Source organism: Diceros bicornis, chromosome 1 (assembly GCF_020826845.1).
Source record: "Diceros bicornis minor isolate mBicDic1 chromosome 1, mDicBic1.mat.cur, whole genome shotgun sequence".
NCBI lineage: Eukaryota > Metazoa > Chordata > Mammalia > Perissodactyla > Rhinocerotidae > Diceros > Diceros bicornis.
The window spans coordinates 89,876,022-89,903,955 of NC_080740.1; the positions used below are offsets into that span (position 1 = coordinate 89,876,022).

The window sequence follows — 27,934 nt, forward strand, 5'->3', positions numbered from 1 at the left end:
TTAGGGGGCCAAGGGAGGTGGGTTGGAGAGGGACAGGGCTAGATACAGCAAGATGGTGAGGAGGCCTGGGCAGAATCCACAGGAAGGATGGCGAAGCCTGCACAAGGGAAGCCCCAGCGAGGTGGGAAGAGGACAGAGGGCGAGATCTGGGGATAATTTAGGAGATGACTTACTAGGTGTTGGGGAAGAGGGGAGGGATGGGTCTAGGACGATTGTCAGGTTTCTGGCTTGGGCAACAGGGTGAGCAATGCTGCTGCAAAATGAAACAGACATTGAGGGTGTGCAGCAGCTTTGGGGGGTGTCGGTGAGCTTGTTTGGGGCATGCTGAATGTGTGTGCCTAGCAGACAAACTGGAGGGGATGTCCTGCAGAGAGTAGGATATCTGAGCCCAGAGCCCCTGAGTCATTCCGCGATAGCTTCAGGTATAAGATTTGGGCCACGGTGAACTGGGAAATCTTTAATACACGGCTCTGCAAGTGGAGAAACACCTCAATTTGTCGAGTTTGCCAATACCCATGGTGTAAATTCTCCCACTGTGGTTGATTTCAAGCTGTCAATGTGATGTCACTGAATGGAGAATTGGGAAGAGATGCACGGGAGCGCACCCTTACATAATATCTTCACCATACAGATAAAATAGATAAAAATAATCTTAAGATCATAGATAATAGTAAAAAAATAGGATGTTACCTTTTGAGTGTTTATCATCTTTGTTTTTAACAGAATTTACATAATCATAAGTTTATATAATTTAATTTTTAATAATGGCTTTAACAATAGGCTCACAAAATTCCTGAAACTTTAATAACTGTTCTCACGAGCTGGTCCAAGCCAGCCCCGTACACCACTGGATTTGGAGTCATTAACATAGAGGACATGGCTGGAGCCATGGGGGGACACGACTGCCCAGGGGAACACAGAGGGTGAAAAGAAGAGAGGGTCAGAACAGAATCCTGAGGCACTGGAATCTTCCTGCATGGCCAGGGACAGAGGAACCTGGGAAAAGACTGAGAAGGAGCAGCACAGAGAGGAGAGGCTGGAGAGAGGGGCAGCAGGGACTCCAAGGGGATCAGAGGACTGCTGGATAAATGCTACAGAAAGGCCAAAGCCGTGAGTAGTGAAGAGTCCTCGGGTTGGCAGCTAGTGGCTGTGGGGAGTTGAACAGCAGCACAGGGGCTATGGGAGGTCAGAAGGGAAGGGGAACCCAGGGAAAGCTTCTGGGAGACAGTGACATTTGAGCTGCGTTTTGAAAGGTAAGAAGGATCTTACAGGTGGTGGTGAGCATTCCCAGCAGAGGATCTGGCAGGTGGAAAAGTCCAGAGTGTAGAGGGAACAGAAAACAGGATAAACTCTGAATCAGGAGGGAAGTTCATTTGGCTGTTAGTACAGAAGCTTAGGCAAAGCAGGTGTCTATTCTCTCACTTAAAGAAGTCCAGCAGTAGGCAGTCCACAGTTGGTGTGATGACTTCACAGTTATCAGGGACCCAGACTCTTACCTTCCTGCTCCACCATTCTCAGTACATGGATTCTACCCTCAAGGCCACCTCATGGCCCAAGGTGGCTGCTGCAGCTCCAGCCATCATGTCTATGCAGAAAGCAGTAGGAGGGGAAGCAGGGTAAAAAGAACACCTGCTAGTTGTCTGTCTCTTTCATAAGGAGTTTTCCCAGAAGCCAACAACTTTTGGGCTTACGTCTCATTGGCTATGTCTAACTGCAGGGAGGCTGGAAAAGTATGGTAATCTAGCTAGGCTAGATCAATCTAGATCTAGCTAGCCTAGAATCAAAGTACAAGAAGAGGAGAATGGTTACCGAGTGGGCCACTAGCACCTCTATTTTTTTCCCCCAACTTTTTTATTTAGAAAAATTTCAAACCTAGAGACAAGTTGCAAGAATAGTACAATGAACAAAACCTCCAGAAAAGTTGCAATATTAGTACAACGAATACCCGAATATCCTTCACCTGGATTCACCAATTGTTAACATTTGCTACGTTTTTCTTTCTCTCTCTCGATATATGCTGTCCCCAGAAGAAGGCAGCATGGTTACTGGGCCACCACTTTCTAGCACAAAGGATTCTGTACTCATGTAATGCTGCCAGCCCCCCTTTAGGGCTTGGGACAGCAGAGCCCAGGCCCTGGGTCTCTTTCTGGACAGACCCTGGACCTGTGAGTCCTCTCTCCCCCAGGAAAATGGGCCTTTCCATCCCTCTCTTCCCTCTCCCCCTCCTAAGAATGTACTAAAGGAGATTGGCTATTGAAGCTTCAGGGGAGGGGGGGAGAATGTGGGGAAGGGGTTGGGAGAAAGTCCCAGCTGGAGCAGCTGGGGCAGAAGGTGTTCTCTTGAGAGGATTCTGGGAGTCCCAGCCCTGCCTGGGTCCTGCAAAGATCAGCTGTGTCTTTCTCACTGTGTGTGTGGTGCCTGACATGTGACTCAACATTCATCAACATTCCTGCTCTCCAGGGGCCTCAGTGTGGGGAGGAAGCCAGGCCTGCAGGAAGGGTGCTGGGAACCGAGCGAGGAGTGGGGGATATTTACCGAGAACCCACTGGGTGCCAGGCCCCAGAGCCATTATATCACAAAGGACTCGAAACAGTCCTTTAAGGCAGGCCTCCCACTTTACCGAGGAGGGAACTGACACCCGGAGAGGGCACGTCCTATTGGCTCTGCTCTGTCAATCAGGTTTTCTGGAGCGCCAACTGTGTGCCAGGCACTATTCTAGGCACCTGAGAGACAGCAGAAAACCAGACCAATGAAGTCCTTGCTCTTCCAGAACGTACCTTTCTAGTAGGAAGCAACAAATTAACAAATGAACTAGTGACCAAATAAGATGCTTTAGATTGTCTTGCTCTTGTCAACATCAGCGACGCTCACCTCGCTGTCTAATGGTCAACTGTCCCTCCTCACTCTGACCTCCGAGTACTTGCTATGAGCCAGGCCCTGTTCTGGGCGCTGGACAACATAGCCGTGAACAAAAGAGGCCTTGGGGGCCTCATGTTCTAAGAAGGCAGATGATGAGTAAAATAAATAAGTAAAGTCTATGGTGTGTCAGGAGGTGATAAACGCTAGGAGGGAACACGAAGAAGAGAAGTGTGGAGAGCCTGGAGCAGGGCTGCGGGCCTGAGCAGTTAGACACAGGGGGCAGGGAAGGCCTCACCGGAGCCAGCAATGGAGGGACGGCCAGCGGAAAGGGCAAAGGCAGGAGCGGGCCTGGCGTGTTTGAGGACCTGCGGGGAGGCCCGTGTGGCTGGAGCAGAGCGCACAGGAGAGGAGGGCAGAGCTGACGGGGCCTTGCAGACCCTTGCTCTGCGATCTCACTTTCACTTTTAATGGTCGCTGTGTAGGGAGGAGACTGACCTTGGGCAAGGGTGGGACCTGGGGACTGGTTCAGACGCCACCACCACAATACAGGCAAGATGACAGTGACTTGGGCTAGGGTGGTGGCCATGGAGACGGAGGGAAGTAGTCGGATCCTGGATATATTTCGAAGGTAGAGCTGAAGACAGGATGTGTTGATGGGTCGGAAAGAGGAGTCCAGGACCATTCCAGGACTTTTGGCTGAACAATTGGAAGGATGGAGAAGATTGTGGGAGGAGCAGGTCTGGGGACAGGGGAAGGTCAGGAATTCACCTTTGGATGCAGTAAGCCTGAGACGCACATTAGATACCCGGGTGGAGCTGGGAGCCCGCAGGTGGACATGCTCTTCTGGGTTTCAGGTCGAGGCCAGCGATGTCACTGTGTGTGTGGCACTTCACGCCCATGACGGGATGAGATGGTGAAACAGCAAGAGTTGACAGAGCAGTGAGGAGGCCCAAGGGCTGAGTCCTGTTGCCTTCTGAAGCAAAGAGGAGGAACCACCAGTTTTGTTCGCATCTGTGTCCCCCAGTGCCTAAACAGTGCCTGGTGCAAAAGAACTGCTAGGTTAGCATTTGTGAATGAATAGCTGAGTGAATGAACGAGTGAGTGGTGCTAAGTGCTAAGAAGGAACTAAAACAGGGTGATGAGTTAAAGAGTGCATGGGGGAGAGTGGTCTTCTTTAGACAGGGTGGTCAAGGAAGGCCTCTTAAGAAGGAGACATTTGAGCTAAGCCCTGAAGGACAAGGAGAAGTCAGTCATGTAAAGAGTTGTGGAGGGAACGCATGTGCAAACACCCTGAGGCAGGAACGCATCTGGCCTGTTGGAGGATCAGTGTGCTTGGGGCACTGTGAAGCTGGATCATGCAGGAATTTGCAGGCCCAGAACCTGGACTTTAAATCACATTCTGGGTGTCCTGGTGGGTTTTAAACAGGGGAGTTAAGTGATCAGGTTAATATTTTGCATGATCCCTCTGAGACACATGGAGAATGTTCTGTAGGAAGGAAAGAGTGGAAGCAAGGAGAGCGTTGGGAGAGCCCCGGGCAGTGGCCCAGGCCAGAAACAGCAGGACTCGCCTGGGGTGGGGCATGGGAGGGAGAGGAACGGGCAGAGTCAAGACACTTTAGGAACAGACTGGCAGGACGGGGCTTCAAGAGCCCCTGCTTGTTTGACCCCACTGTGAAGATGTCCCCCACAGACAGACTTGGGAGGGCCTTGGGTAGGGACCAGGACCCCAGTAGGGCCAGGGAGTTTGCTCCTAGGGTCTCTCCTTAATCATCCCAGGCTGGAAGACGTGGAAGATGGTGGGAAGGGGTGCTGTGGCTGGCAGGGTCATTCCATGCCAGGCTCTGGGCCCGGACTCTAGGGCAGCTAAGACCATGCCCGACACTTGAGTAGGGTCGTTTCTCCCTTTTCCTCCATCAGATGGAGATTCATGATGTCTCCCCACGCCTGGCCCTCGTCCAGGGCTTCCTCTGTCCAAAACTCTTCCACACTCCCCACGGGGAGGTGGCACTGTGCCCCCGTCCTTGAACGTGAGCCCTGGGACTGGCACAGCACGCAGGGGATGTGACGTGCCAGGTTGCAGGCCCGGGCCTTCAACTGGCCGCTTCTGAGCCCTGTCTCTGGGGACGCTCGCTCTGGGAACCCAGCCACCGTGCTGTGAGGCAGCCAAGCAGCTACATGGAGAGACCGCTAGAGCTGTCCCGGGCACACCCCTAGCCGCGGCCCCGCCTGGCACCAGCATCGGCACGAGCAGGCGACTCCAGCCCCAGCCCGTGAGCCACCCCACCCAGCAGCGCTGTGGAGCACAGAAGAGCTGTGCCTGCTGAGCACCACCCAGATTGCAGATCTGTGAGCAAACGAAATGATTATTGTTGTTTTAAGCCACGAAATTTGGGGTGGTTTGTCACACAGCAACAGGTAGCTGGACACCATGCCCCACCTCCCCAGAGCCTACACATCACCAAAACCACCGGGTCTCCCTTCTAAATACCTTTGAAATCCATCATGAACTCTCCATCTTCCCTGCCGCCCCATGTGTCACCTGGACAACTGTGTTAGCATCGTAACAGATCTCCTTCCACTCACTCTTGCCGCCACAGGATGTGTTTCCCACATAGTAGCCCAGAGAACTCCCTGGAAAGCCCATCTGATTACCTTCCCAGCCCATCTGTACCCACTTGAACTACTCAGCGGCTCTCCATTCTCATAGGATCAAGATTGACCATTCTTTTCTCCTCTGGGCTTCAGTCACACTGGTCTTTCTTCCCTTCCTCTAGTACTCCATGTTCTCGTGGCCCCAGAGCCTTTGCACATGCTATTCCCACTCCCCGAGATGCCTCCCTCCACTGGCCTAGTCAACTCTTGCTCACACGTCAGGTCTTGGCTTAAACATCACCTCTTCTGTGAACTGCCTCTAAGCCAGTGGTTCTCGAAATGGGGTCCTTGACCAGCGTCATCATGGAACTTGTTAGAAATGCCAGTTCTCAGGCCCAAGCCCAGTGCTAAGGAATCAGAAATTCTGGGGCAGGGCCAGCAGTTTGAGTCTAACAAGCCCCGCAGGTGATTCTGACCCATGCACTTGAGAACTGCCGCTCTAAAGCCCCCAGTTCAAGTTATGGACTCTCTCTTCTCCCATCTGCGAATCCCTTTCTTTCGGAGGTCCACTCTTGTGCTCACACAGTCTCTATGAGATTATCTGATGTCCGGCTCCCCAACAGACTGGAGCACAGGAGCCTCCCAGCAGCTAGCCCTGTGGCTGGCAGGTCCCCGGAGCCTGATGAACAGATATTGACTGTCAGCCTCCAGGTGGTCATGGGCTTCCCTCGGTGTGGGGGAGGGGGAGGGACTGGTCCCCTTACAGCCCTGGGGCCCTAAAAGTGGCTGAGGGGAGGGTGAGGAACCTTAAGAAACTTGAGGAGGCTTCAGCCCCTGCAGAAAAGGATGCTGTTCAGAAGGCTGGGAAAGGGTATCCAGGGCCAGAGCTTTCCCTCCCCTTCCCTCGCTCTCCCCTCCCCCCCACCCCTTCCCCACCCTGGAGTAGCCCTCAGCTGACTTCTATTGACCACTGAGCCAGGCCTTGTTCTATGGGGTTTACATGTTTTATATCATTTAATACAATAAGCTTCTCAGCTGTGTGTCACTAACATTCCCATTTTACAGATGGGGAAACTGAGACTCAATGAGGTTCAGGTACTGGGCTGAGGTGAGGGCAGGGAAGACTTGAACCCAGGCTGTGAGACTGTCGCACTGCCCCTCACCATCAATGCCCAGGTGGAGAACCCTCGATGAGCCAGGAGGTGAGAAGCATGAGCTGGGGGGGAGGCTGGCAGAGCTGGGTTGAACCCCATTTGCCCTTCCAAAGGGCAGCCTCAGCTGCGGCAGATTGTGGACCTGTGAGGTGGAGGCCCCAGTCTTGCCAGACCTTCCAAAATTTTTCAGAATAATCAAAAATGTGGATTTTTAATATACAGTCTTCCTGTTTCTAAATGATTATATTTTTTGGAAAACTCAGATTCTTCCAGAGCCCAGATAAATGCCTGTGTCAGAGGACATTGGTGGCCAAATCGAGGGGGTGAATGGCAGCAGAGACAAACAAGCAGACGCCACATGCACGTATGAGGTCTCTGACCTGCCCACGGCCCGCTATGTCAGGCACTGCTTCTGCCATCTCTGGGGCAGCCTGCTCTAAGTCCAGGACCCACTCTGGGTGGGATGCGGTTTCACTAAGGGCAGACCCCTCATATTGACCCTTACTTTCTTGTCTCGGCCCCCACGGGGCCAGCACCACGTGGGTGGGGCTGGGTCTGCCTGATCACAGCTGTGGCCCCAGCCCCAGGCCTGCATACAGAAGGCGCTCACTAAAGGCTTGCTGATGGAAGGAACTGTGGACGCCCTTCCACCTCTAAGCCCTTCCCCCACGCTGGCTCCTCCCCCTTCCCGGACCTGGGCGGGGCACTAGTGGGTTAAAAGGCAGCAGCTGGGGACCCTCCCCTCCACCCTCGTCGGAAGCTAGGTGCCCAGCTACAGCCATATGGCTACCGCCAGCCCTGTAAGTCCACCTGCCCACCCCTCCTGCAGCGCTGAGGCTGGGGCTCACAGCCCACGCTGACTCCTTTCTTTGGTCAGGCTGGAGAGGCTAAGGGTGGAATCCGAAAGTGGGAGAAGGAGAAGAGGGAGGAAGAGGAAGAGGAGGCAGCAGTGGGGGCATGGGCGGGAGAAGAGGCCGCGAGCTCGCCCTGGGCTCTGCGGGCCCCGAGGAAGAAGGCCCAGGATGAGGACCCGGTGGAGGTCAAGCTGGAGCTGCACCCGCTGCGGAACAGGTCGGGCAGGGCCCCTCTGTGGCCCTGAACCCCCTTCCTCTCCGGCCCCAGTTCCCATCTGTGGAAGGCCCGAGCTGGCCTCAGACTTGGGCCCTGCTGGAGCCCAAGCTACAGGCCCCCACTCCTCCCCTCAGGGTAACCCACTCCAGCCACGTTGGGGGCCCCTGTTTGTCCTTGAAGGGCAGGACTTCCCTGTCAGCCTAGGAGCTGCTGGGGGTGGGCATGGGTGGCTCTCTACTTCCTCCTGGCCACCCCTGCCCCTCAGGTGGGCTCTGTGGTTCTTCAAGAATGATCGCAGCCGGGCCTGGCAAGACAACCTGCATCTGGTCACCAAGTTTGACACCGTGGAGGACTTTTGGGCGTGAGTGTCTGACCCTCATGAAGGAGGCCAGGGTGGGGGGGCTCTGGGCTCAAGATCCTCCCCAGACTCCACCCCTCCAGGGGGCTGCTTCCTACACAGCTTTCCCAGCACTCCCTGGGGTCTGGCAGTGTTTGCTGAGGGCTGGGGCTTGGTGGGTTCTGTGGGGAGGTGGTGGGGGGCATTGGGGCTGGGGCACAGGCCCCCGTGAAGCCTTCTTGGGGCTTAGGGAGAGAGCCTGGGAGGTGGGAGAAGCAAGGAGTTGACCCTGACTCTGCTACTCCATGCTTTGTGACTCTGGGCAAGTTCCTTCCCCTCTCTGAGCTTGTCTTAGCCACAAAGTGAGGATTAGGCTGCCTGAGTGTCCATGGGTGATCAAGTGAGGGGATCGGAAAGGTGCTGTGCAAACCCTAGGGGCGGGTGAGAAGCCCCAGGCTCCAGCTGGAGGGGTGCCAGAAACAGACTCTGCACCAGGGGGCTAAACGCCTCTCCAGGGGCGTGGATGGTCAGGGGAGGCTCCAGAGAGGAGGTGGGATTTGAGGGTTTGGGTAAGTAGTGCTGGATTCCAGGCAGGGTGCACCAGTATAAGCAAACGCTTGGAGGCCAGAAGGTGGGTGAAAAGCAGTGGGCTCTGGCAAGAAGTGGAGGGGTCTGAGGCCAGCTAGAAGCAGGCCCTAAAAAGCCTGGACTTCCAGCCTGGGGTGGGGGCTCTCTCCAGGATGTACAGTCACATCCAGTTGGCCAGTAAGCTCTCTTCCGGCTGTGACTACGCCCTGTTCAAGGTAAGCGCTGCTTCCCCGCCCCCCAGGAGCACAGGGGGCCTGATGCTTCCTGGCTTCTGCTGCATCCTCCTTCACAGGGGGTCTGGGGGTGGGGTGCTGAGGACAGCCTCCCTCAGAGCCTGGATATATTTCTGATGGGAGGAAATGCTGTCCAGAAGCTTGGACAGAGTGTCAGGCCTGAGCTGCATCCTGGAGGACGTTCAAGAGTCTGGAAGGGGAGGGGAGAAGGTGGAACAAGGAAGGAGCCCAGGTTTCCGGCCTGGCTCCTTACCTGGGGACAGACATCAGACTTGCCCGAGGACACTCATCATCAGTGTCCAGGCCCCTCCCTGGAGGTATGTGCAGTGGAGCCCTGACATCAGTGTTTAAAGATTTCCCCAGGTGACTTGTGCCCGGCCAAGCCTGGGATGTCTGCCCTTGCCCACACTGGGAGTGCCCCAGAGGCGTCCTTGATCACCCCCATTTGAACTCTTGTCTCAAGGAACTCGGTTCAGTAAAGGAGACAAACACACACACATACAAGGCTATAAAAGGTGACAAATGTTGAGACTCAGGGGCCTGTGGGAGCTCAGAGGAGGGTCTGGGGGCTGAATGGCTAGTGGTGGAAACTGCTTGTACAGAGGGGATGGAGGCAAGAGAGGACGGGGCCTGTGGAGGCCTGGGGAGGGGCTGGAGCTGGGCCTGGAAGCTGGCTGGGACCCATTTCCCTTGGAACAAAGGGAGGCAGTTGACTTGCCATCCCGCCTCCCAGGACGGCATCGAGCCCATGTGGGAAGACAGCAGGAATAAGCGCGGTGGCCGCTGGCTGGTCAGCCTCACCAAGCAGCAGCGCCACAGTGAGCTGGACCGCCTGTGGCTGGAGACCGTGAGTGTGGGAGCTGGGCGGGGAGGGTCCCCAAGGGAAGGGGTAGGGCTGCTATGAGTCCCGTGGTGGCAGTGGTCTCAAGGATGGCAATCCGTGTGCCACAGCTGGAGGTCTCACTGTCCCCCTCTTTGGCCCCAGCTGCTGTGTCTGATCGGGGAGAGCTTTGAGGAGCACAGCCGGGAGGTGTGTGGGGCTGTCGTCAACATCCGCACCAAGGGGGACAAGATCGCCGTGTGGACGCGGGAGGCGGAGAACCAGGCGGGCGTGCTGCACATTGGGTGAGGGGCGTCTCTGGCACGGGGTGGGGGCTGGGTCTCTTCTAGGGGAGAAGGTGAAATGTGGGGGGGGGGCTTGGTCTGCAAGGGTAGACCTCCTGATTCTTCCCTACCCACCCGTATAAAGGGTTTGGAATCTAGATTTCAAATTATTTCTAGCAGAACGCTTTTCTTTTGCCTTAGAGGCATATTTTGGGTTTCCAAATGGGTAAGACACACAAAACAGGGGTGACTGTATCTGGAACCAGGGTAGCAGCTCTGGGCCAAGGACCCAGGGTCCCAGGTTATCTCCAGGACCTGCTGCTGACTGCCTGTCTCATTTCCTCCCCCACCCACCCCCAGGCGTGTCTACAAAGAACGCCTGGGCCTCTCTACAAAGACTGTCATTGGGTACCAGGCCCACCAGACACGGCTACCAAGAGCAACTCCCTAGCCAAGAACAAGTTTGTGGTGTGAGGGGGCCTTGGCACCAATCCCCACGCAGCCACTCTGAGCCTTGCACTGCTGTGTGTGTGTGTGTGTGTGTGTGTGTGTGTGTGTGTGGAGGGGGTGTCGGGCTATGCTGATGAAGCTGGGCAGGACTGGAGGGTAGATCACCTGGTTCTCACCTGTCCTGGAGAGAATATGGACACTCGAACACGACTGGGGCCCAGGCCTAGGGGCACCTCTGTGGTGGAGGGGCTAGCCTGAGGACCCAGGGTGGCGGAGAGGTGGAGGAAACCCCCAGATTTCCTTGTTTCACCCAGGGGTGGGGGGGTCATGGGGGGAAGGAGGGCTCAACCACAGGTGGAAAGATGACAGGAGAGGATCCTCTGGTCCAGCACTTACTCTGTGCCTACCTGGGAAGGGGGCTAGGGGGCCTGAGGGCCAGAATCTTCTATTTTGGGGAAGGGGGGGCTCAAAGCCACCGACACTCTGAGAGCTGGAGTGCAGGGACAGGAGTGGGGGGCCTTTCCTCTTTGATCACTCTGCTTAAAAACCTTTGTGGGTTGCCTCTCAGCTGATTTGTAGCCTAGGAGCCCACCCTGTACCCTGTCCCTTCCCTGGAGTAGGCCAACCCTCCAGCCCTTGGGGTTGGGGGGTCGGCCAAGAGGTGCACACTGTCTCACAGAGGGATATGTGGGGGCTGAGGAGTGAGAGAGCCCTGCGTGGCCTCTTGCCATTTCCTCAGCTGTGGCCAAGGGGTCTGAGCCTTGCCTGCCTCAGGACCAGGCTGAAGTGGAGGGGGGTGGATGGGGCCCTGACTCAGGAGAGGAGGGTGGTGGTCAGGCCTCACTATGGTTCTGCTAGAGATGGATTAACTTAGCCCCTTTATTCCTGTTCTAAATAAATACTCACTTTGAACAAAACTGGAATGACTTTTAAGGAGGGCTCTAAAATTGAGTAAGATTCAGGCCCCCCAAAACCTTGATCTGCTCTTGTCCTGCCTTGAAAGGGGCTCATGTGAGACTCCCAGGTTCCAAGGAGGCTGAGCAGGGCCTAAGCTGGTGTGGGGAGAGGGGTAAGACTTGGGGGCTTCAACTACCAAAGGGGTTTGAGCCAGGGGGTGGGGTATATGCCCCTGGCAGGACTGAAGGGGCAGGGAGCAGCAGGCCTGGCCCTCAGAAGACCCAGGTGCCGTCTGGCCCGAGTCTGAGCCAGTATACGCAGGGCTGGATTTCTGTTGAGTGAAAGGCGCATCTGACTCTACTCCACCGTAATACAGTGTCCTGCACGTGTGGTAAAAACACGATCCAGATCGCCATCCCCATCCGCTCATCAGCTTAGAGCTTACTCCTCTTCAGGGATGAGCTCCGCAGCAAGGCCGGGGATTGGGGTGGCGCTGGTACTGAACCTTGCGGGGCGGGGGGGAACCAGGGGTCCCTGGTGCCTGGGGTTTGCTGGGCCATCAGCAAGCGTCACAGGCAGATCCCAACCACGCTCGCTTCGGCTGCCAGCGCGGGGGGCAGAGCCCAGGGCGGGGCGGAGTCACCCAGAGGCGGGGCTCCGAGGGGGCGGAGCCTGGGGCCGGGGCGGAGGCAGGCCTAAAGGCCGCGGGGCTCCGAGGGGACCCAGCGGGCGCCGAGCGGGGCCGTCTGGGCGCCGGGGGCGGTCCCTGCGGGGCGGGCGGGGCGGGGCCCGACCGGCGCTCTGTGTGGCCGCGGCCATGAAGCCGCAGCCGCCGGGCTAGGCCCCGGGCGGCCCGCGGAGGGCTGGGCCTGGCCCCCGGCGCCGGTTCCCGGGCCGGCGGGCGGCAGCTCACCATGTCTGGCAAGCACCAGCACTTCCAGGAACCCGAGGTCGGCTGCTGCGGGAAATACTTCCTGTTTGGCTTCAACGTTGTCTTCTGGGTGAGCGCAGGGTGGGTTCCGGGCCCTGTGCTAGGGGTGGCAGGAGAAGGAGGTTCAGTCCTCTACTAGGGGGAGACCATTCCCTGCCACAAGGGCTTGGGATCGTCCCCCCACTTCTTCCTCCCACCCCCAGGACCACCCGGACCACCCGAGGGAACTACGGAGTGGTCCGGATTGCAGGGGGATTGCTTGGGGGTGGGGTGGGGAAGGGGAGTTCCCTGTGTCTTCCTAAGGCCTGGCGGAAAAAGGGGAGGTGTTTCCTTGAAGGCCCCAGGGGCACGCTTGGTGCGGGTCGCCCCGGCTTCCGCCCAGCCCCCTTGCTACCCTGGGGTGTGGGGTGCACGCGGAGCCCCACCCCTGGTTTACCCCGTAGGGAGGAGAGAGCTACGAAGGGAAGGGCTGCGTTTGCTCTCCCGTCCCTTTGCCCCTCTGGCACCTGGGCCTGCTGCCTCGCCTTAAGCTCCTGCAAAGGGGGTTGGTCATAAGGCCCCCCTCCCAGCCCCATGCTGAGCGGCTTTCTGGCAGGGAGGGCCCATAGCCCTAGTCTTCAACGGGGGCGGGGAATCTCCCCTGCTGAGAGGCCGGGAGCTGGCCCTGGGGAACAGAATTCAACATCTCACAGCTGACAAAACCAAGGCTCCGGGGCGGGGCTGCCCCTGCCCGGAGAAGGGAGCTGCTGGTGCCCCTCCGGGGGTGGCATCTGTGCCCCTGGGCCCTGCCAAGTCATCTTTCTCTTCTCCCTCCCCCATCCCATCTCTCCAGGGCTGCTTGCTGCCTCTGCAGTCTTGGCTCCTGCTGCCTTGGGCCAAAATGCCAGGCCTAGTCATTTTTGCTAGCAGAGCTCAGTGCATTGCCTCTCCCCGCGTGTGGCCGGTGTGCTCACTCGTGTGTGGGTGTCCTTTGGCCCCAGCAGTACTCCACTCTGGAGGGTGGGGGAAGTCTGGCGGTCTGGGTGTAGCAGGCCTCGCTGTGAGGCTGTGGGCTAGTCAGTTCTCTCAGGGCCTCAGCTCCCCTGCCTGCAAGGCGGTGATAATGAAGCCTGTCTCTCAGGGTTGTTAGGCAGGTTAAATGAACTTACTGTATTCTTGCATCTACTTTATTATTGTCTATATTTTATAGATGAGGGAACAGGCACAGAGAGGTGAAGTCATTTAACCTGGGGTCACACAGCCAGTAAGTACAGAGTCAAAGTGACAGCCTAGTGGGCAGTGGGTGGAGGTGAGGCAGAGCATTGAGGAGAGGGAGCCGCGGAATGCCAAGGGGAGGACAGGCATGAGAGACTCCGGCTTGTTCCAGGGCCCCCTGGGCAGGGGAGTGGGGGTGGGGAGCCAGAGCACGAATGGCCCCTCGGGGCTGGGCTGAGACTTTGAGTTTGTGTTAAGGGTAGTGTGGAGCAGGGAGGGCTTCGAGGCAGAGGGGTGGGTCTGTTCTGGCAGATCTGCCTTGCTGCCTTGGGGAGGGTGGGTGAGGGGCAGGCTTGGAGGTGAGGAGACCAGGGAGGAGGGCTTGGGCAAAGCTGGGGTGGTGGGGGCTGGGAAAGGCGAGGAAGGCTCCAGGGGAAGTTATGAGGCTGGATTGACAGGACTGGGCCACTCACGGGTGGAGGGAGGGTTTCGAGTTTGGGTCAAGGTGGCCTGCAGGAGGTGCCTATGAAGCTAGCCCAGAGGTTTTTTTGTTTTAATGTAAAGCAGATCCTGGTGTCGCCCTGCTCAGACCCTTCCAGTGGTTTCTCACTGATCCTAGAATATGGTCTAGACTCCTCCTCATGGCCTCCAGCACCCTACGGAGTCTGGCCCTGCCGCCCTCAGTTTGTCCCTTGCACCACCGAACATGATCTCACCTCATGGCCTTTGCCGGCATTCTCTTCTTGCTGCACCTTTTCATCGTTCAAACCTCAGCTAAAATGTCACCACTTTGCTAACACCCTGTAAAGCACATTCCCACTTACAGGCCTCCCCTGCATCGCTCTGTGTGATTTTCCTTAAAGGATCTGAAATGGCCTTGTTGACTCACTGTGGGTTTCCCCCACTGGAGTGTAGACTCCGTGAGGGCTGGGAGCTCATCTGTCCTATTCGCTGATGTGTTCCCAGCGTGTGGAACAGAGCCTGACCGGGAGGGGTCTGCAGCACGCAGCTGGATAGGAGTCTGGAGCCGGGGAGAGGTTTGGGTGGTTTGGGTGGAGATCCGGGAGATGCCAGTGTTCTGCTGTGGGGGAAAGTGAGTGTGAGGAGGAGGAAGGGCAGGAGGCTGAGGGTGGAACCTGGTGGGGAGTGACCGTGTGCATGGGGCAGGTGGAGCAGAGTGTCCTAGGAGGGAGGCTGAGGAGCGGCCGGGGAGGAATGGCATTGAGTTAACCACGGAGAGGTTCGGGGGGAGAAAGTGGTGGCCGGTCACCTGTCTAAAGGCCATGGATGGGTCAAGTGGGATGAGGCAGAAGTGATATTTGGTTTCACATCCTAGATCCAGTGTAGAAGGGGGAAAAAAAGACATTTCTAGAGAAAGAGTACAGCAGTGGGAGGAGCCTGGGTTCAGAGAGGGGAAGGCCTTAAAGGTGAGTGGTCACGGGTGGAAGTGACCATAGGTGACTGAGGCCACATGCTGAGGGCAAGGAGCCTGTAGAGAAAGCAGGTGGGTGGGGGAGGGCTGAACAGGTGGGGTCATGGCCCTGGGCTTGGGCAGGAGGGGTGCTCTCCCTTTGAGCCTGAACGTCCAAGGATCTGCCCAGGGTCAGGCAGTTGGCCTGGACCTCCAGGGCTCTTCCCAGTAAGAAATTAAGGCAGCATGGTGGGTGGTGTTTAGAAGGTCCAGGCAGAGCCGTGGCAGGATGTTTTCTAGGACACAGCCACTGGTCTAGGCTGGGGCCCCTCAGCTGGATCCTGCTCTGCATCAAGTTTCCTTGTCATTCAGGGGTCTTTGGTTGGACTCTGTAGATGGAGGTTGAAATGGTGGGACGGGGGTGGGGTGACTGGGTGGGTGGGCGGTCACAGTTGCAGGCAGCAGGAGGGCTGGATTTGGGACGAGGCAGAGAGGAGGCCAGGGTCCGGAACTCAGCATGGTCCTGGGGTGGGAGTAGAGGCTCAGGACCCTGCTGCTGCTGCTTGCTGGGAGTGTCTCAGCCGCCTTCTGCTCCAGTTCTGAGTTCAGGAAGGGCCCCTGATGTCTGTCCCAGGGCTAGGGAGGGTTCAGTCTTTCAGGCTGTCCTATGGGGAAGGAGCACTGAGATGTGTTCTTGGGAAGGTGGAAAGGACCCTGGATCCCATTTACAGCCCTGTCCCCTCTTCCTCTCTCCCCCTGGCTTCCTGATAGACCCTGAGTACTAGTGGGGAGGGGCCTCTGCTGGGAGTGGGAACAGATGCTGGTTCCCTAGCCCTCAGTTCTTTGCTGCTGCTCCTGCAGGTGCTGGGAGCCCTGTTCCTGGCCATTGGCCTCTGGGCCTGGGGTGAGAAGGTAAGGTGGTGGGGTAGGGTGTGGAGCTGCCGTGGGTTGAGGTGGTGGGAGGTCAGCCCCCCACTTGCCTCTGCTCCCCTGGCACAGGGCGTTCTCTCCAACATCTCGGCGCTGACGGATCTGGGAGGCCTTGACCCTGTGTGGCTGTTTGTAGTGGTTGGAGGCGTCATGTCGGTGCTGGGCTTTGCTGGCTGCATAGGGGCTCTCCGGGAGAACACTTTCCTGCTCAAGTTTGTGAGTGTCCCTCACCCCCACCCCTGCCTAGATCCACTGGGGACCCCAACCTCCTCCTACCCACTTGCGTAGAGTTTGTGCTTAATAACAGTAGTTTTGTTATTATGTTATTATAACAATAATCATCAGATTCGTATTATCAATATTTATAGTATCCTTTATGTTGTAAGTGATTGAAACCTGGTGGCCTAAGCATAAACGTGTATTTAGGGCTCATGAAGAACAGCCCAGGGGTGTGCTGGCCACCTGTACGTTTGGATCCAGGGCCCACCACAGTGTCACTTGGCCGGGTCTCTGTTTGTTGGCTCTGTCCCTTTGGGTTGGCTCCATTCCCCACGGGGTGGAAGGATGCCCAGGAATGGGTGGGTGATCGTTTCATGCTGCCCTCCCAGGAACTCCTCCTGGAGGCTGAGGCTCCCTCTTCCGAACCCTTCTGCCAGAGCCCTTTAATTGCATCTCCTTGGTTCTGATTGGCCAGCTCTGGACCAATCCCTGTAGCTCACAGGGGAGGTAGAGCTCTAATTGGTGGGCTCCTGCGCATGCCCAGTCATCTGTCTGGGAATGGGGCAAAAGATGAAGGTGGCTGCTCTTGAACCGTGTAAACTGAAAGTATATGTATGGAAACGGCGTGATTACCAGAGGCGGGGGATGGGTGAGTAGGTAAGAACAGTGCGTCCTTCGCCACCATAAAACAATAGTAACACAACGGAAAGTGGGGCCTGGGCTGTCTGGCGTTGCGGTGGGAGGGAGCGCTCTGCCCCATGGCACCCCTAGGCCCTGTGTCTTTGACCCCCACGTCTGTATGCCCCCCACCCCAGTTCTCTGTGTTCCTCGGCCTCATCTTCTTCCTGGAGCTGGCTGCAGGGATCCTGGCCTTTGTCTTCAAGGACTGGATTCGAGACCAGCTCAACCTCTTCATCAACAACAACGTCAAGGCCTATCGGGACGACATTGACCTCCAGAACCTCATTGACTTTGCTCAGGAATACGTGAGTCTAGCGTCCAATAGGGGCCACACACGAAACACCTGCCAGGCAGGCGAGTGAGGGAGCAAGTTCCCTGTGTGCTGGGACCATTCCCCGGCCCACTCAGGCCGGGCAGGCCCCAGGGAAGAGAGCCAGGAGTCCCCTTGTCCCAGGGGAAGCCAGCTTCTGGTGGTCCCTGCAGGGACACGGGGTTGGGGAACAGAGGACAGAGGCTCCAAACCGGAATCCTAGGCCAGGGCTTACAACACACTTAAAGGAGGAAATTTGGCATAAAAATACAGATTTCCCCTCTACTGAACTCTGGGCCCACAGTATCGGCCAGGGCTGCATTGCCACTGTCCCCTTTGCTGGTACAGGGGCTCTCTGCTTGCCACTGTCCCCGCCCCTCTATTTTATTACACCTGTCGGCCCTCTTCTCTTGTTTGTATTGTTTGTTTGGTTTCTGAACATATTAGAGTGTGAGACTCCCGAGGGAAGCTCTGCCTTCAAGCTTGCAAACCTAATCCCTGTGAAGAAGCAGTCATGCATTCAGTCACACCCAGTCACACCCACTTACACAGTCACACACCCTTGACGCCACCCACGCCAAGAGTCTGCTCTGGGATCCAGAGATGAACCAGAGCTGGTCCTTGCTTTGAGCAGGTCTCAACCTGGCGTAGAGGCAGACATCCAACCAGGTGGTTAGGATGCGATTTATTTGTTCATTCAACACAGAATTGTTACAGGCCTGTCACGTGCCAGGCCCTGGGCTGGGTGCGGGGATTCGGTGGTGAAAAAGGCCGGGGCCTGTCCTCGTGGGGATAGCAGTCTGGGGAAAGAGACAGATGATACAGAAATGAGCGTGTGTGTGTGTGCGTGTGTGTGTGTAAAATTATACATCGTGGTAGGGCTGACATGGGGAAGGGTAGAGAGGGGGAAGGCCTCGGGGGCGACACCGGAGCAGGGGAAGAGCGGGCCATGAAGCAGCAGGTGCTGAACAGTGCGCGAGGGGGCAGGCGGGGGCCAGGCTGCGTGCACGCAGAGCCGCGCGGCCGTGCCTCACTCCCCCTGCTCGGCCCCCGGGGCCTGCCTGCGTCCACCGCTGAGCTGGTGCCTTGTGGGCCGGCTTTCCAGCAGCCTGTGCCGTGTCAGGGAGTCAAGGCTGCATGCTCGCGTCTCTTCTGCTGGGTCATGAGCTCTTGCTTCATCGCAGCCCCACACGCCATGGCCGCGCTTAGGGAGGCAGCCCACGATGTCTGGGATGGGGTGATGGGGATGGGGCTGCTGACAGCAGCGTTTATGAAGTGAAATGGCAGGATTATGAGGGTGGCAGAATTGCCCCCCTGTCCCTGCAGAGACGAAGAGAGAAGGGCTTTGTAAAATCCCTGGGGCGGGTGTGTGGAGACCCAGCAGAGACAGGTTCGGTGGCGCCTCTCCCCACAGGGTTTGGCGAGACTCCTGTTCCTCAGGGTGGCCTGGAGGAAGCCATGGTCTTTGGGCCAACATCCGTGCCTCCTCTCTTCCTTTTTCAGCCGCTCCTGTGTTAGAGGGACAAGTTCAGGAGCCCCCTCCCACTCCCCCCTTTCCCCCTACCCCCACCAACCCAGGGGGCAGTCCAGAGCTGCCCTGATGGCCCTGGACCCAGGCCCCTTTGTCTCCTGGGAGTGGAGTGAGGAGGTGCCTGCCTACCTGGCTGTTTCTAGGACCCCTCCCAGCCCAGCCCTGTCTCCCTCAGCTAGGGCCTGTCCCCAAACAGGATGGGACTCCTGGGGTGGGCCTGGCTCACCTGCAGCTCTCCTCCCGCCCCCTAGTGGTCTTGCTGCGGAGCCCGAGGGCCCAACGACTGGAACCTCAATATCTATTTCAACTGCACTGACGTGAACCCGAGCCGGGAGCGCTGCGGGGTGCCCTTCTCTTGCTGCGTCAGGGACCCTGCGGTGAGTGGGGCCTGGTGAGGAGGGGCGAGAGTATTGTGGTATGCAGTCCAGTCTGGGAAAAACCCACCGCAGGGCTCACTCGGCTCGGCTCCGCTCTGGGGGCCGTGGGTGTCTGGGGCAGTCATTTTACATAGGGCCGCCCCTGCTAGTCTGGGATATTTGTGTCCATGGGCCACACTGAGGCCTGCTGGAGTGGGGGCTGCACCTCTTCAGCAAAACCTATCTCTTTGATGGTAGCGAGATGGAAACGGCAGGGCCCGGCCCAGGGCCTGGCCCAGAGGGCTCACACACCCTGTGTGCCCGACTAAGTGCAGCTCCAGGCGGGGTCTGCTCCTGGCCAGCCGGGCGGTGGTCTGAGGGCCGGGGATTAGGTCGCTTTCCCTCAAGTCGTGAGTGCCCAGTCAGTGGCCACCCTGCTGGGCCGCCATGCTGGGGTGGCAGGGGGTGAGGGTTCTGATCCCTTTCTGGCTCTCTTCAGAGCCGAAACTTTTTGCCATGACATCCCACCCAGCACACTGAGGGCCAAGTTTCTTCCTGTTCTTATAAAACTCAAGCAGGCAGGGTTCCTAAACAGGAGGCAGCTCATGCTGGCGTGTGCAGCCGTGTGCCCTGGCGCCAAGGGAAGAGGTGCACGGGCCTTGGCGAGCGTCGCGTGGGAGCAGTGGACGTGCAGGATCCACGGTTCCGTCTGCTTCCCCTGAGAAGCAAGGACCATTGCAGTGCTGGGCGCCCCTCACCGAGCCACTCATTGGCCTGTTTCTCCTTAGGAAGATGTCCTCAACACCCAGTGCGGCTACGATGTCCGGCTCAAACTGGTAAGAGGGGTGGGGACAGCGCTGGGGGCTGCTGGGGGCACTGGGATGGGAAGGGGGGCCTCCCCTAAGCTCCTCTGAAAGGCCTCAGGGAGTCTGTGGGGAGGGGTGCCGAGTCCCAGGGACCATGGAGGCATGTGGGGCTCGGTACTGCCAGACACAGGGGCAGTGGGCCTGTGGACATGGGCACGTGTGCATGTGCCCGTTCCAGCTCTGCTGAGCATCCGCTGGGTGCCTGGCGTTGCCCTCGACACTGGCGATTCATGCTATCAGACAGACAGACAGAGGCCCTGCTCTCAAGGAGCTCCCACTCTGTGGAGGGAGACAGACAGACGTGGATAAATAAATATGAACAGTAATGTGACATTTTCAGCTAAGAGCTTGGAAGAACATAAAATAAGGGTGATGGGGTTGGGGCTGGGAGGTCAGGAAGGCCTCTTGGAGGTGGGAGCGTCTGTGCTGAGACCCCAGTGATGAGAGGGAGCCAGCCATGCAAAGGTCCTGTGGTAGAGCTCCAGGCAGCAGGTGCCAAGGTGTGAGGCCCTGGGGCAGGGCTGAGCTTGGCAAGCTGGACGGAGGTGAGGCCTGCAGGGGTGGGTGCGCCAAGCCCAGTGCCTGTGTGTCCCCAGGAGCTGGAGCAGCAGGGCTCCATCCATACCAAAGGCTGCGTGGGCCAGTTCGAGAAGTGGCTGCAGGACAACCTGACTGTCGTGGCTGGGGTCTTTGTGGGCGTTGCCCTTCTCCAGGTACTGCCACGGCCCTGCATGCCCCGGCCCTGCCCCGGCCCTGCTCCGGCCCTGCCGCCCTGCTGGCAGCCTCTCCCTCGCCTTCCCTCTGTCTTACAGATCTTCGGTATCTGCCTGGCGCAGAACCTCGTGAGTGACATCAAGGCAGTGAAAGCCAGCTGGTGAGGCTGCCACGCCGGCCACGGTGGCCCGCTTGGCCTACGCAGGGGGGCCCCCGTGGGGCTGCAGGAGGTGTTGCTGCTTGGATCTGAGCCGCACAGGGGCTCACATGTGTGTCTGCTGTGTGCCCAGAGGCTGCATGCCTCTGCCTGGCCCGCCTGTCCTGAGCTGTGTGCGTGGAGGGGGGGTGTGTTGGCGGGGTGTGCACAGGGGGCCCCTGTCTCGGCTGCCGTAGGGTGGTGGGCTCTCCAGGGGACTAGGAACAGTGCAGGCTGGGACACACTTCTCCGTGCATGGCTGTTTGGGGCGGCCTGGGGGCCTGCTGTTGCCCAGGACAGGGTCTCATGTAGCTTCAGAGCTCTCTTGTCTACTAGCTGTGACCTTGACCCTACCAGGAACCCACTTTGGCCTCAGTGTCTCAGACTCTAAAATGGGTCCAAGAATTTTCTCTCCCTTGCTTGCCTCTCAGGATCAAACATGATGATGGCTACAAACTACTCAAATAAACAAAACCTTGAAAACCACTGGCTTCCACCCACCATCTCAGAGGTTCTGTCAGCGCAGGTCTTCAGCAGAGCTCTCCACCTGGACGCACCCTGCCAGCGTGTTTTCCTGGCCCGGGTAGTGTATACATTTGAGCCAACCTTTAAAATTTCGTATATTTTGCATAAAAGTCCAGATCCCCGGCTTCTCAAGAAGGCTGGCTGTCTGGCCGCAGCAACTCTTCAGTGACAGTGTCTCCTGGGACATGCCTGTCCTGTGCCCTGAGGGCCCCTGGCCCATTCTGCTCACCCAAGTGCCCTGCCCACCCCTATAGGCTGGAGTTGGCCTCCCCCGCCCCTTGGGGTTACTCCCTGCCGACACCACGAGGCTCCTGTGGGCCACGCCTGGAGCGAGGCACGGGATGTGAAGAATGGGAGGCTAGACCTTGCCCTGAAGAGGCAGCCTGGGAGGGGCCTGGTCCTCCTGGGGACTGAGAGGGTGCCAGCGTGCCCAGGAGAGTGGCTGTGGAGTGGGCTGGAGATCAGGAAGGCTTTGGGAAGGAAGTAGCTGGAACCCCAGGGCTTGGCACCCGTGGGGTTGGGAGGAGCCTGATGTGGGCGCCATCGGTGGTTGACTCCTGGACTCTTGCTTGGAACCAAGTTTAGCATCTTCCTGGTGGCCTGCAGAGCTGCCTCGTGGCCACCAGAGGGCACGCCAGCACAGCATTCCCTGGGCCTGGCTTCTTTCCTGCAGCAACCTCATCCTGGTACGGCTGAGCGCCTGGTGTGTCCATCCTGCTTACTAGTGCTTTGGGGTTTGGGGAATTTGAAAACTTCTAAGGGAGCAAATTGGCTCAGACTTGGAAAATATCACTGCTGCTCTCAGCTTTGCCTCTTAGCTGCATGAAGGGGTGTGTATGGAATGACTCTGCTGCACCCCTCCCTGGGCTGTGCCTTGTGGATGAAAGGAGGGGTCTGAACTAGTTCCCAGATTTCCAACTCAGATGACCTCGGGGCCAGGCAGGTTATAGAAATGAATGAAGTAGGCCTCTGAGTTGTGAGGCCTTTGCAGTGCAACTTGGACTTTCTTGCTGTTGCTGGAGATGGGACACAGAGAGACCTTGCTTTTGTGACAGGAGAAATATTTGCACAATTGAGTTGAGAATGGCAGTTGGCCTTGAGAGACGATAGGGTGTGGTGGGGACTATGGCAAAACATAGATCCCCATCTGAAGTTGGTGGCTGTCATTCAGTTGTAGCTAATTGCTGTAAAGTGGGAATGCAGGGCTAATGGCAGAAGTCTAGAGAAACCAGAAATCCAGATTTTTGTGTGAAATATCCTGATTTTTAAGTTGTTGGCAACTAATTAAAAAATTTTAAAAACCTTGCAAGCTGAACAAAAGGCTTGAGGGCCAGCTTGGGCCCCTGTGCTCCCATAGATCCCTTTGGGTCAGTCACTCCGGGGCCCTGGCTGCTCTGCCATTCAGGGATGCTGGGAGCTGCTGCTGGGGGGCAGGGTTGGGGGCACGCACCCACTGGCTCCCAGACACAGGCTGGATGTCCCTGGGGTCCCTGATAGGCGCCGGCCGTGGGCGGTGTATATGCGCTACAATAAATGCGGCTCACGATGTTACATGTCTTGCGTTTTCTAATTTCAAACGCTTTCGCTTTCATTTTCCCCTTCAAACCTCAAAACCCCCTTGTGAGGTGGAGATCCTTTTCCTCATGAAACTGCCGGCTCAGAGAGGGGAGGGAGCTGCCCAGAGCACGCAGCGGGAGGGGCCGCACAGATCTGACCCCTCTGGGTGGAGTTTTGCGCCACACCTGTCCTGCCCTTCTGCTCCATCCGGGAGAAACCTGTGCCCCAAGTGCCCACCACTCGGGTGATGAGGAGAGAGGAGGACAAGGGCCCAGCTTTTGTGCTGCGTTCTCACAGGGGAGACACAAAACCAAGCAAGCAAATGAGCATTTGGGTTAGTAATAAATGCGATGAAGAAAGTCGGAGTGATGGGCTAGATATGACAGCCAGGGGGCCTGGGAAAAGGGTCCCCTTGATAGGGTGGCCAGGCGAGGGGGTGCCATCTCTGGGAAGCTCCAGGGGAACGGTGTTCCAGGTTTGGTACCAGCTGCCCTAGAGGCCCAGGAGCCTGGAGTGCTGGAGAGGTGGGGGGCAGAGGGCACAGACAGACGGAAGTGGTAGAACCAGGATGTGTTTGGAAATAGGATTGATGAGATGCGATAGGAATGACCGATAGGAGTGGTCGTGACCCTGGCTGGGAACCCAGAGTTCTCCAAAGCTTGGTTCTGCTACAGGACATCCACCCACCCATCCGCCTGCCCGCCCATCCGTCCACCCACCCATCTGTCCACCCATCCATCCATCCACTCATCCACCCGTCCGTCCATCCATCCATCTGTCTGTCCGTCCGTCCATCCGTCCATCCATCCATCCATCCACCCATCCACCTGCTCATCTATACATTCATTCAACCATCCATCCATTTATCCCCCATCCACTGTCGTCCACTCAGGTAGGCCCTGGCTGGAGGCAGGGCAGCTCAGATGTGCCCTTGCCCTCCTGGAGCGCACGATCTCTTGGCAGAGGCAGATGAACAGTTGCGAGTGGTGCAGCGTGTACCTGGTAACAAGCACGTGGTGACCACTGCTGGGTGGTGTTTCACGCTAATTAGAGACACATTTCTTGTCCCCAGAGTAGAACTTAGAGCAGTTCTTTTCCTTGCACCGAGGAGCCCTTACCCAGATGGGGACATCTCCAGATGTGGAGAAAACACAAGGAAGCTCCTAAGGCTGCCCCCTGCCTATCCTTCTAGGTGGGTCCCTGGGCCATGGGGAGCAAGGTCACACTCCCACCCTCTGTCAGGAAGGGGTGCATACTGGTGATGGCATGGATGGGCATTGTCCAGCAGCCTGGGAGCCCCCAGGAGCCGTGGGCCTGCCTAGTCTAGCCTAGTCTAACCTAGTCTAAGAGGAGAGGCTGCCAGCAGCTCCCCCATCCCTTGTAGGGAGGACATCCTGTGTCATCAGGCTACCCCAGAGAGAGAGCCAGAGGGAGGGACCTGAAGGAACCGACAGAGGCTGTGCTGGTGAGCCCTTGGAACTCTAGGTTAGGAAGTCAGATAGGCGAGGGAGGCTGGGCCAGGGTCACCTCAGAGGATGGCTGATGAGGCTAAGGCAGCCCAGGCCTAGGAGGGAGCCACTCCGGTGACCACCAGAGAGCACCAGAGTGCAGCCTGCACAGCACAGCAGGATCAGCCTCAGGCAGGGAGGGGTTGTGGGTGTGGGGGTCACTGGGGGGAGGCCCATATGGCTGAGCAAGGACATGCCACTGTTCCAGAGACCTAGGGGCCCACCCTGTTGGTGTCAAATCCAGGCCTTGCCACCCTCTGCCCTCTCTCCTCCGGGGACTTGGAGCAAATGACACTGCCTGCCCCACAGATGCCTCTCCCCGTGCTCAGGGAGACCCGGCCCAGGCAGTGACGTCTGCCAGCCAGAGCTGGGACTCACTGTCTCGAGGTGGCCAGAGCAAGATGTTGCACCACACACGCCTCCATTCCCTCAGCCAGCCAGATTGTCTGGACACCTACTGCATGCCAGACACAGTCGTAGGCACTTGGGATACAAAAGGGACAACGTGAAGACCCCCACCCTCCTGGGGCTCATAGTCCAGACTGGAAGTCAGCCACCTTTGTCTGCAAAGGGCCAAAGAGTAAATATTAAGGTTTTTGGGCCATACAAGCACTCAGTTCTGCCTTTATGGCAGAAAGCAGCTCTCAGACAAACGGCCGTGGCAGTGTTCCAGTAAAATGTTCTGGACACTGAAATTTGAGGTTCACGTAATTATCACGTGTCACAGAATATTATCCCTCTTTTGCTTTTCAACCATTAAAAAACAAAACCATTCTTAGCTCTGGAGCTATATAAAAACGCAGTGGCTGGATTCGCCTGTTGGGCTGGAGTTGCCGCCCCCTTCCCCCCAGGAAGGGAGAAGACCCCACACAGCGGCCTCATAATGAGCACTCCCCTGGGGGAGGGTGGGTGCTGTGGAAATATCAGAGGCAGGGGGCTTTGGGGGGGGCGGGGCCTGCCTCGAGGTTAAATGGGGCGGTCAGAGGGGACCTCGCTGAGAAAGAGAGATGGAGCAGAGACTTAATTTTAAATTATTTTGATAACACAGGTAAAATAGGAACCCAATCTACTTTAAAAATGGAAGAAACTAAGGTCCCCTCACCACCCTGTTCAGTTCCCCTCCCATTTCCCCCCCCAGCGTCATCACTGCTGGGAGCTATAGATCCTTCCAGACATTCTACATTTTTAAAATTTTGCACTCATGTTATGTAGCTGTAGAAAATGTCCAGTATCATTTTGTGTCTGCTTTAAGTGTGGGGGGTGCTGTCCCCATCTTGCTGCGTCTTGCTTTTCCGCCCCCCAGGATGTGTTTGAAGACCTAATCACGTCCATGCATGTGAAACTGCTCCATTTCGCGTGACCGTGGGGTGGTTCCCTACAGGGATGAGCTGTGGTGTTTTGCCTCTCTGTCCCTTCCCCAGTGGACGGTGGACAGTCAAGCCCTTTCCACTTTGGGGCTCTTTTCACCCCAAGGCTCTGTTGGAGGCACGGCCAAGCCATCTCTCCTGGGGTTCCGGCGGGAGCAACTGTGCTTCTCTGCGTGGGAGGACAAGGGCCACAGGTGAGGTGGCCCCAAGTTGCGGCTGATGGCAGAGGTGGTCCCAGCAGGTCCCTTTCTGGGCCCAGGGGCCTCATTTCTGCTCCTCAGCCCAGGCATTGGTCTGATGGGCAGTATTACCACAGAACTGGAGGCCTGGAATGCAGCCCCTCAGAGGTGTGATAGCCACACAATTAGCCCCTTGCCACCGCCAAGGCTGTTGCCACGGTAATGCCTCCCTGGTCCCTTGTGCAGCTCTGCAGACAGATGGGGACCCTGCATACAGAGGGCATCCCCTATGGCTGGTGCATCCAGCCCTTGATGGGGGGCTGCCTTGGCCACCCCGAAGCCTGGACACACCTGACACCTCGGTCCTGCTTCCGGGGATAACCCTCTCTGGAAATTAGTTCTCCAGGTCTGCCTCCCCGCAGGCCAGACCCTCCCCAGGCTGCTCCAGTATGCTCCACCCCCAATCTGTAGGAGTCTCATGGGAACCACGCCCGGGGCCAGGGGTGCGGGGGTTGTTCCCGGCAGAGGGGCCGTGTGGAATCCCAGCCCGCTTGCCTATCAGCCACCATTTGCCCGGTATCTTCATGTGCCAGGCTGTGCTGGACACCGGGAATTCGGCAGCAGCTCCAACACAGTTCCTGTCCTCAGGGGGCTCGTGGTCTGTGAGACGCACACAAGTGAATCATCAGTCTTTACAAGAGATTTATTTGTTTGACTAGATGGTGCAGGCATGTGGTTAAAAACTGGAAACTGCATGGAAGGATGTGTCAAATCTCCCTTTCACCCCTGTCTCCTGGTCTCTTTCCCCTCCCCCAGAGGCAGCCACTGTTGTCGGTCCTGTCTGCATCCTCCCGGAGACAGCCGGTGCTTTCAAAAGCAGATCTCCTCCAGAAACAAAGCGAGCCAGAACCCAACTCACGCACTGCACCACGACGGCCTCTACACACACTCTTTTGTTGGCGTTTTTCACTGACCAGCATTTCTGGGAGATAATTGCATATCCTGGCCCCGGTGGTCTAGTGGGTGAGATTCAGTGCCCTCACCACCATGGCTGGGGCTTGTTTCCCAGTCAGGGAACCACACCACCCGTCTGCCGCTTGTCGTGTTGTGGCGGCTGCATGATGCTGAAAGCTCTGCCACTGGTATTTCAAATACCAGCAGGGTCACCCATGGTGAACAGGTTTCAGCAGATCTTCCAGACTAAGACAGACTAGGAAGAAGGACCTAGCCACTCACTTCCAAAACATTGGCCATGAAAACCCTATGGATAGCAGTGGAGCATTGTCTGATATAGCACTGGAAGGTGAGAGGATGGCACAGAAAGACCCGGCAGGGTTCCGCTCTGCTGGACACAGGGGCGCTAGGAGTCAGATTGACTCCACGGCACTAACAACAACCATTACACCTCAGTGTGTATAGATCCACCCAATTCTTTTCAACAACAGCCAACTGATAATAATAGCCAGAACTTATGCTCACTGTGTGCCAGATGCTCCTCTAAGCACTTCCTTTATATTAACTGACCTCCTCCCTCCCGCAGCTCGGCGATGGGCACTCGCTCATCTCACCTGACAGCCAGGGGGCCGGGTGTGTTGCGGCCTGATTGGCTTTCACAGCCGCTCCTGGTGAACATGGAGGGTGTTTCCAGGCAGTGAGCACCTTGTACTTTTATCTTTGGACACTTGTATCTCGGAGGATAAATGCTTGGAAGTGGATGCCTGGGTTAAAGAGTGTGTGCGTTTTTAGTTTAGAAAGCTATTGCCAAACTGCCCTCTGAGAGGTCCCACCCAGTTAGTAAGGGGCACCTGCCCTTCTCGCTCCACAGCCAGAGCTACCACTGCCTTTATCGGTCTTTCCATCTCTGCCGATCTGGTAGAGGAGAACCGCCTCTCCCTGGTTTTCCACGGGCTGCTCTTGTGAGAAAGGCCCGTGTCTTTTCGTACAGATCGGCGTGCTCTGGTGTAGTCAGAATCGCACAGAGCCAGGTCCAAAGGGCCTGGGGAGCCGCGAGGCTGGAGTGGTTCTTCCGTCTGGGCTGAGGTGGAGGCGGTCTAGGAGCCTTGTGGGTGGTGACCTCCGAGCTGGCCCTTGGGGTGTGGGGTGGACGCAGGGAGGGCATTCTTGGCAGAGGGGAAGGCATTTGCTCAGGCAGGGGGCAGCTGGACTGGCCAGGC

At 57.3% G+C, this 27,934-nt stretch overlaps 2 protein-coding genes across 4 annotated transcripts; both read left to right on the forward strand.

Annotated features, from left to right (window-relative positions):
- Positions 1–7,308: 7,308 nt before the first annotated feature.
- EIF4E1B (eukaryotic translation initiation factor 4E family member 1B) lies at positions 7,309–10,471 on the forward strand. The gene is given in 8 exon segments (XM_058546458.1): positions 7,309–7,405; positions 7,483–7,676; positions 7,942–8,037; positions 8,753–8,816; positions 9,568–9,681; positions 9,820–9,959; positions 10,299–10,357; positions 10,360–10,471. Coding segments are annotated over 8 exon segments (738 nt in total). The 5' UTR covers positions 7,309–7,387; the 3' UTR covers positions 10,413–10,471.
- A 1,637-nt stretch (positions 10,472–12,108) lies between these two features.
- TSPAN17 (tetraspanin 17) lies at positions 12,109–22,700 on the forward strand. Of its 3 annotated transcripts, none has more exons than XM_058546448.1 (9): positions 12,109–12,286; positions 15,683–15,733; positions 15,821–15,967; positions 16,786–16,956; positions 18,744–18,869; positions 19,637–19,684; positions 20,311–20,427; positions 20,527–20,589; positions 21,088–22,700. In XM_058546448.1, the coding sequence occupies exons 1-9, from the start codon at positions 12,200–12,202 to the stop codon at positions 21,316–21,318; spliced, it is 1,041 nt and encodes a 346-aa protein (XP_058402431.1). In that variant the 5' UTR covers positions 12,109–12,199; the 3' UTR covers positions 21,319–22,700. The 3 variants fall into 3 exon arrangements, with proteins under 3 accessions (XP_058402431.1, XP_058402424.1, XP_058402416.1); XM_058546433.1 differs by having other exon boundaries at positions 12,110–12,286; positions 20,527–20,588; positions 21,056–22,700; XM_058546441.1 differs by lacking the exon at positions 20,311–20,427 and having other exon boundaries at positions 20,527–20,588; positions 21,056–22,700.
- Positions 22,701–27,934: the final 5,234 nt, after the last annotated feature.

Bases quoted from the DNA above. Each gene is read 5' to 3' on its own strand.
- TSPAN17 (XM_058546448.1), top strand. From the start codon at position 12,200: ATGTCTGGCAAGCACCAGCACTTCCAGGAACCCGAGGTCGGCTGCTGC. The intron at 15,968-16,785 runs GTGAGTGTCCCT...CCCCCACCCCAG, and splicing joins ACACTTTCCTGCTCAAGTTT to TTCTCTGTGTTCCTCGGCCT. The intron at 16,957-18,743 runs GTGAGTCTAGCG...CCCGCCCCCTAG, and splicing joins TTGACTTTGCTCAGGAATAC to TGGTCTTGCTGCGGAGCCCG.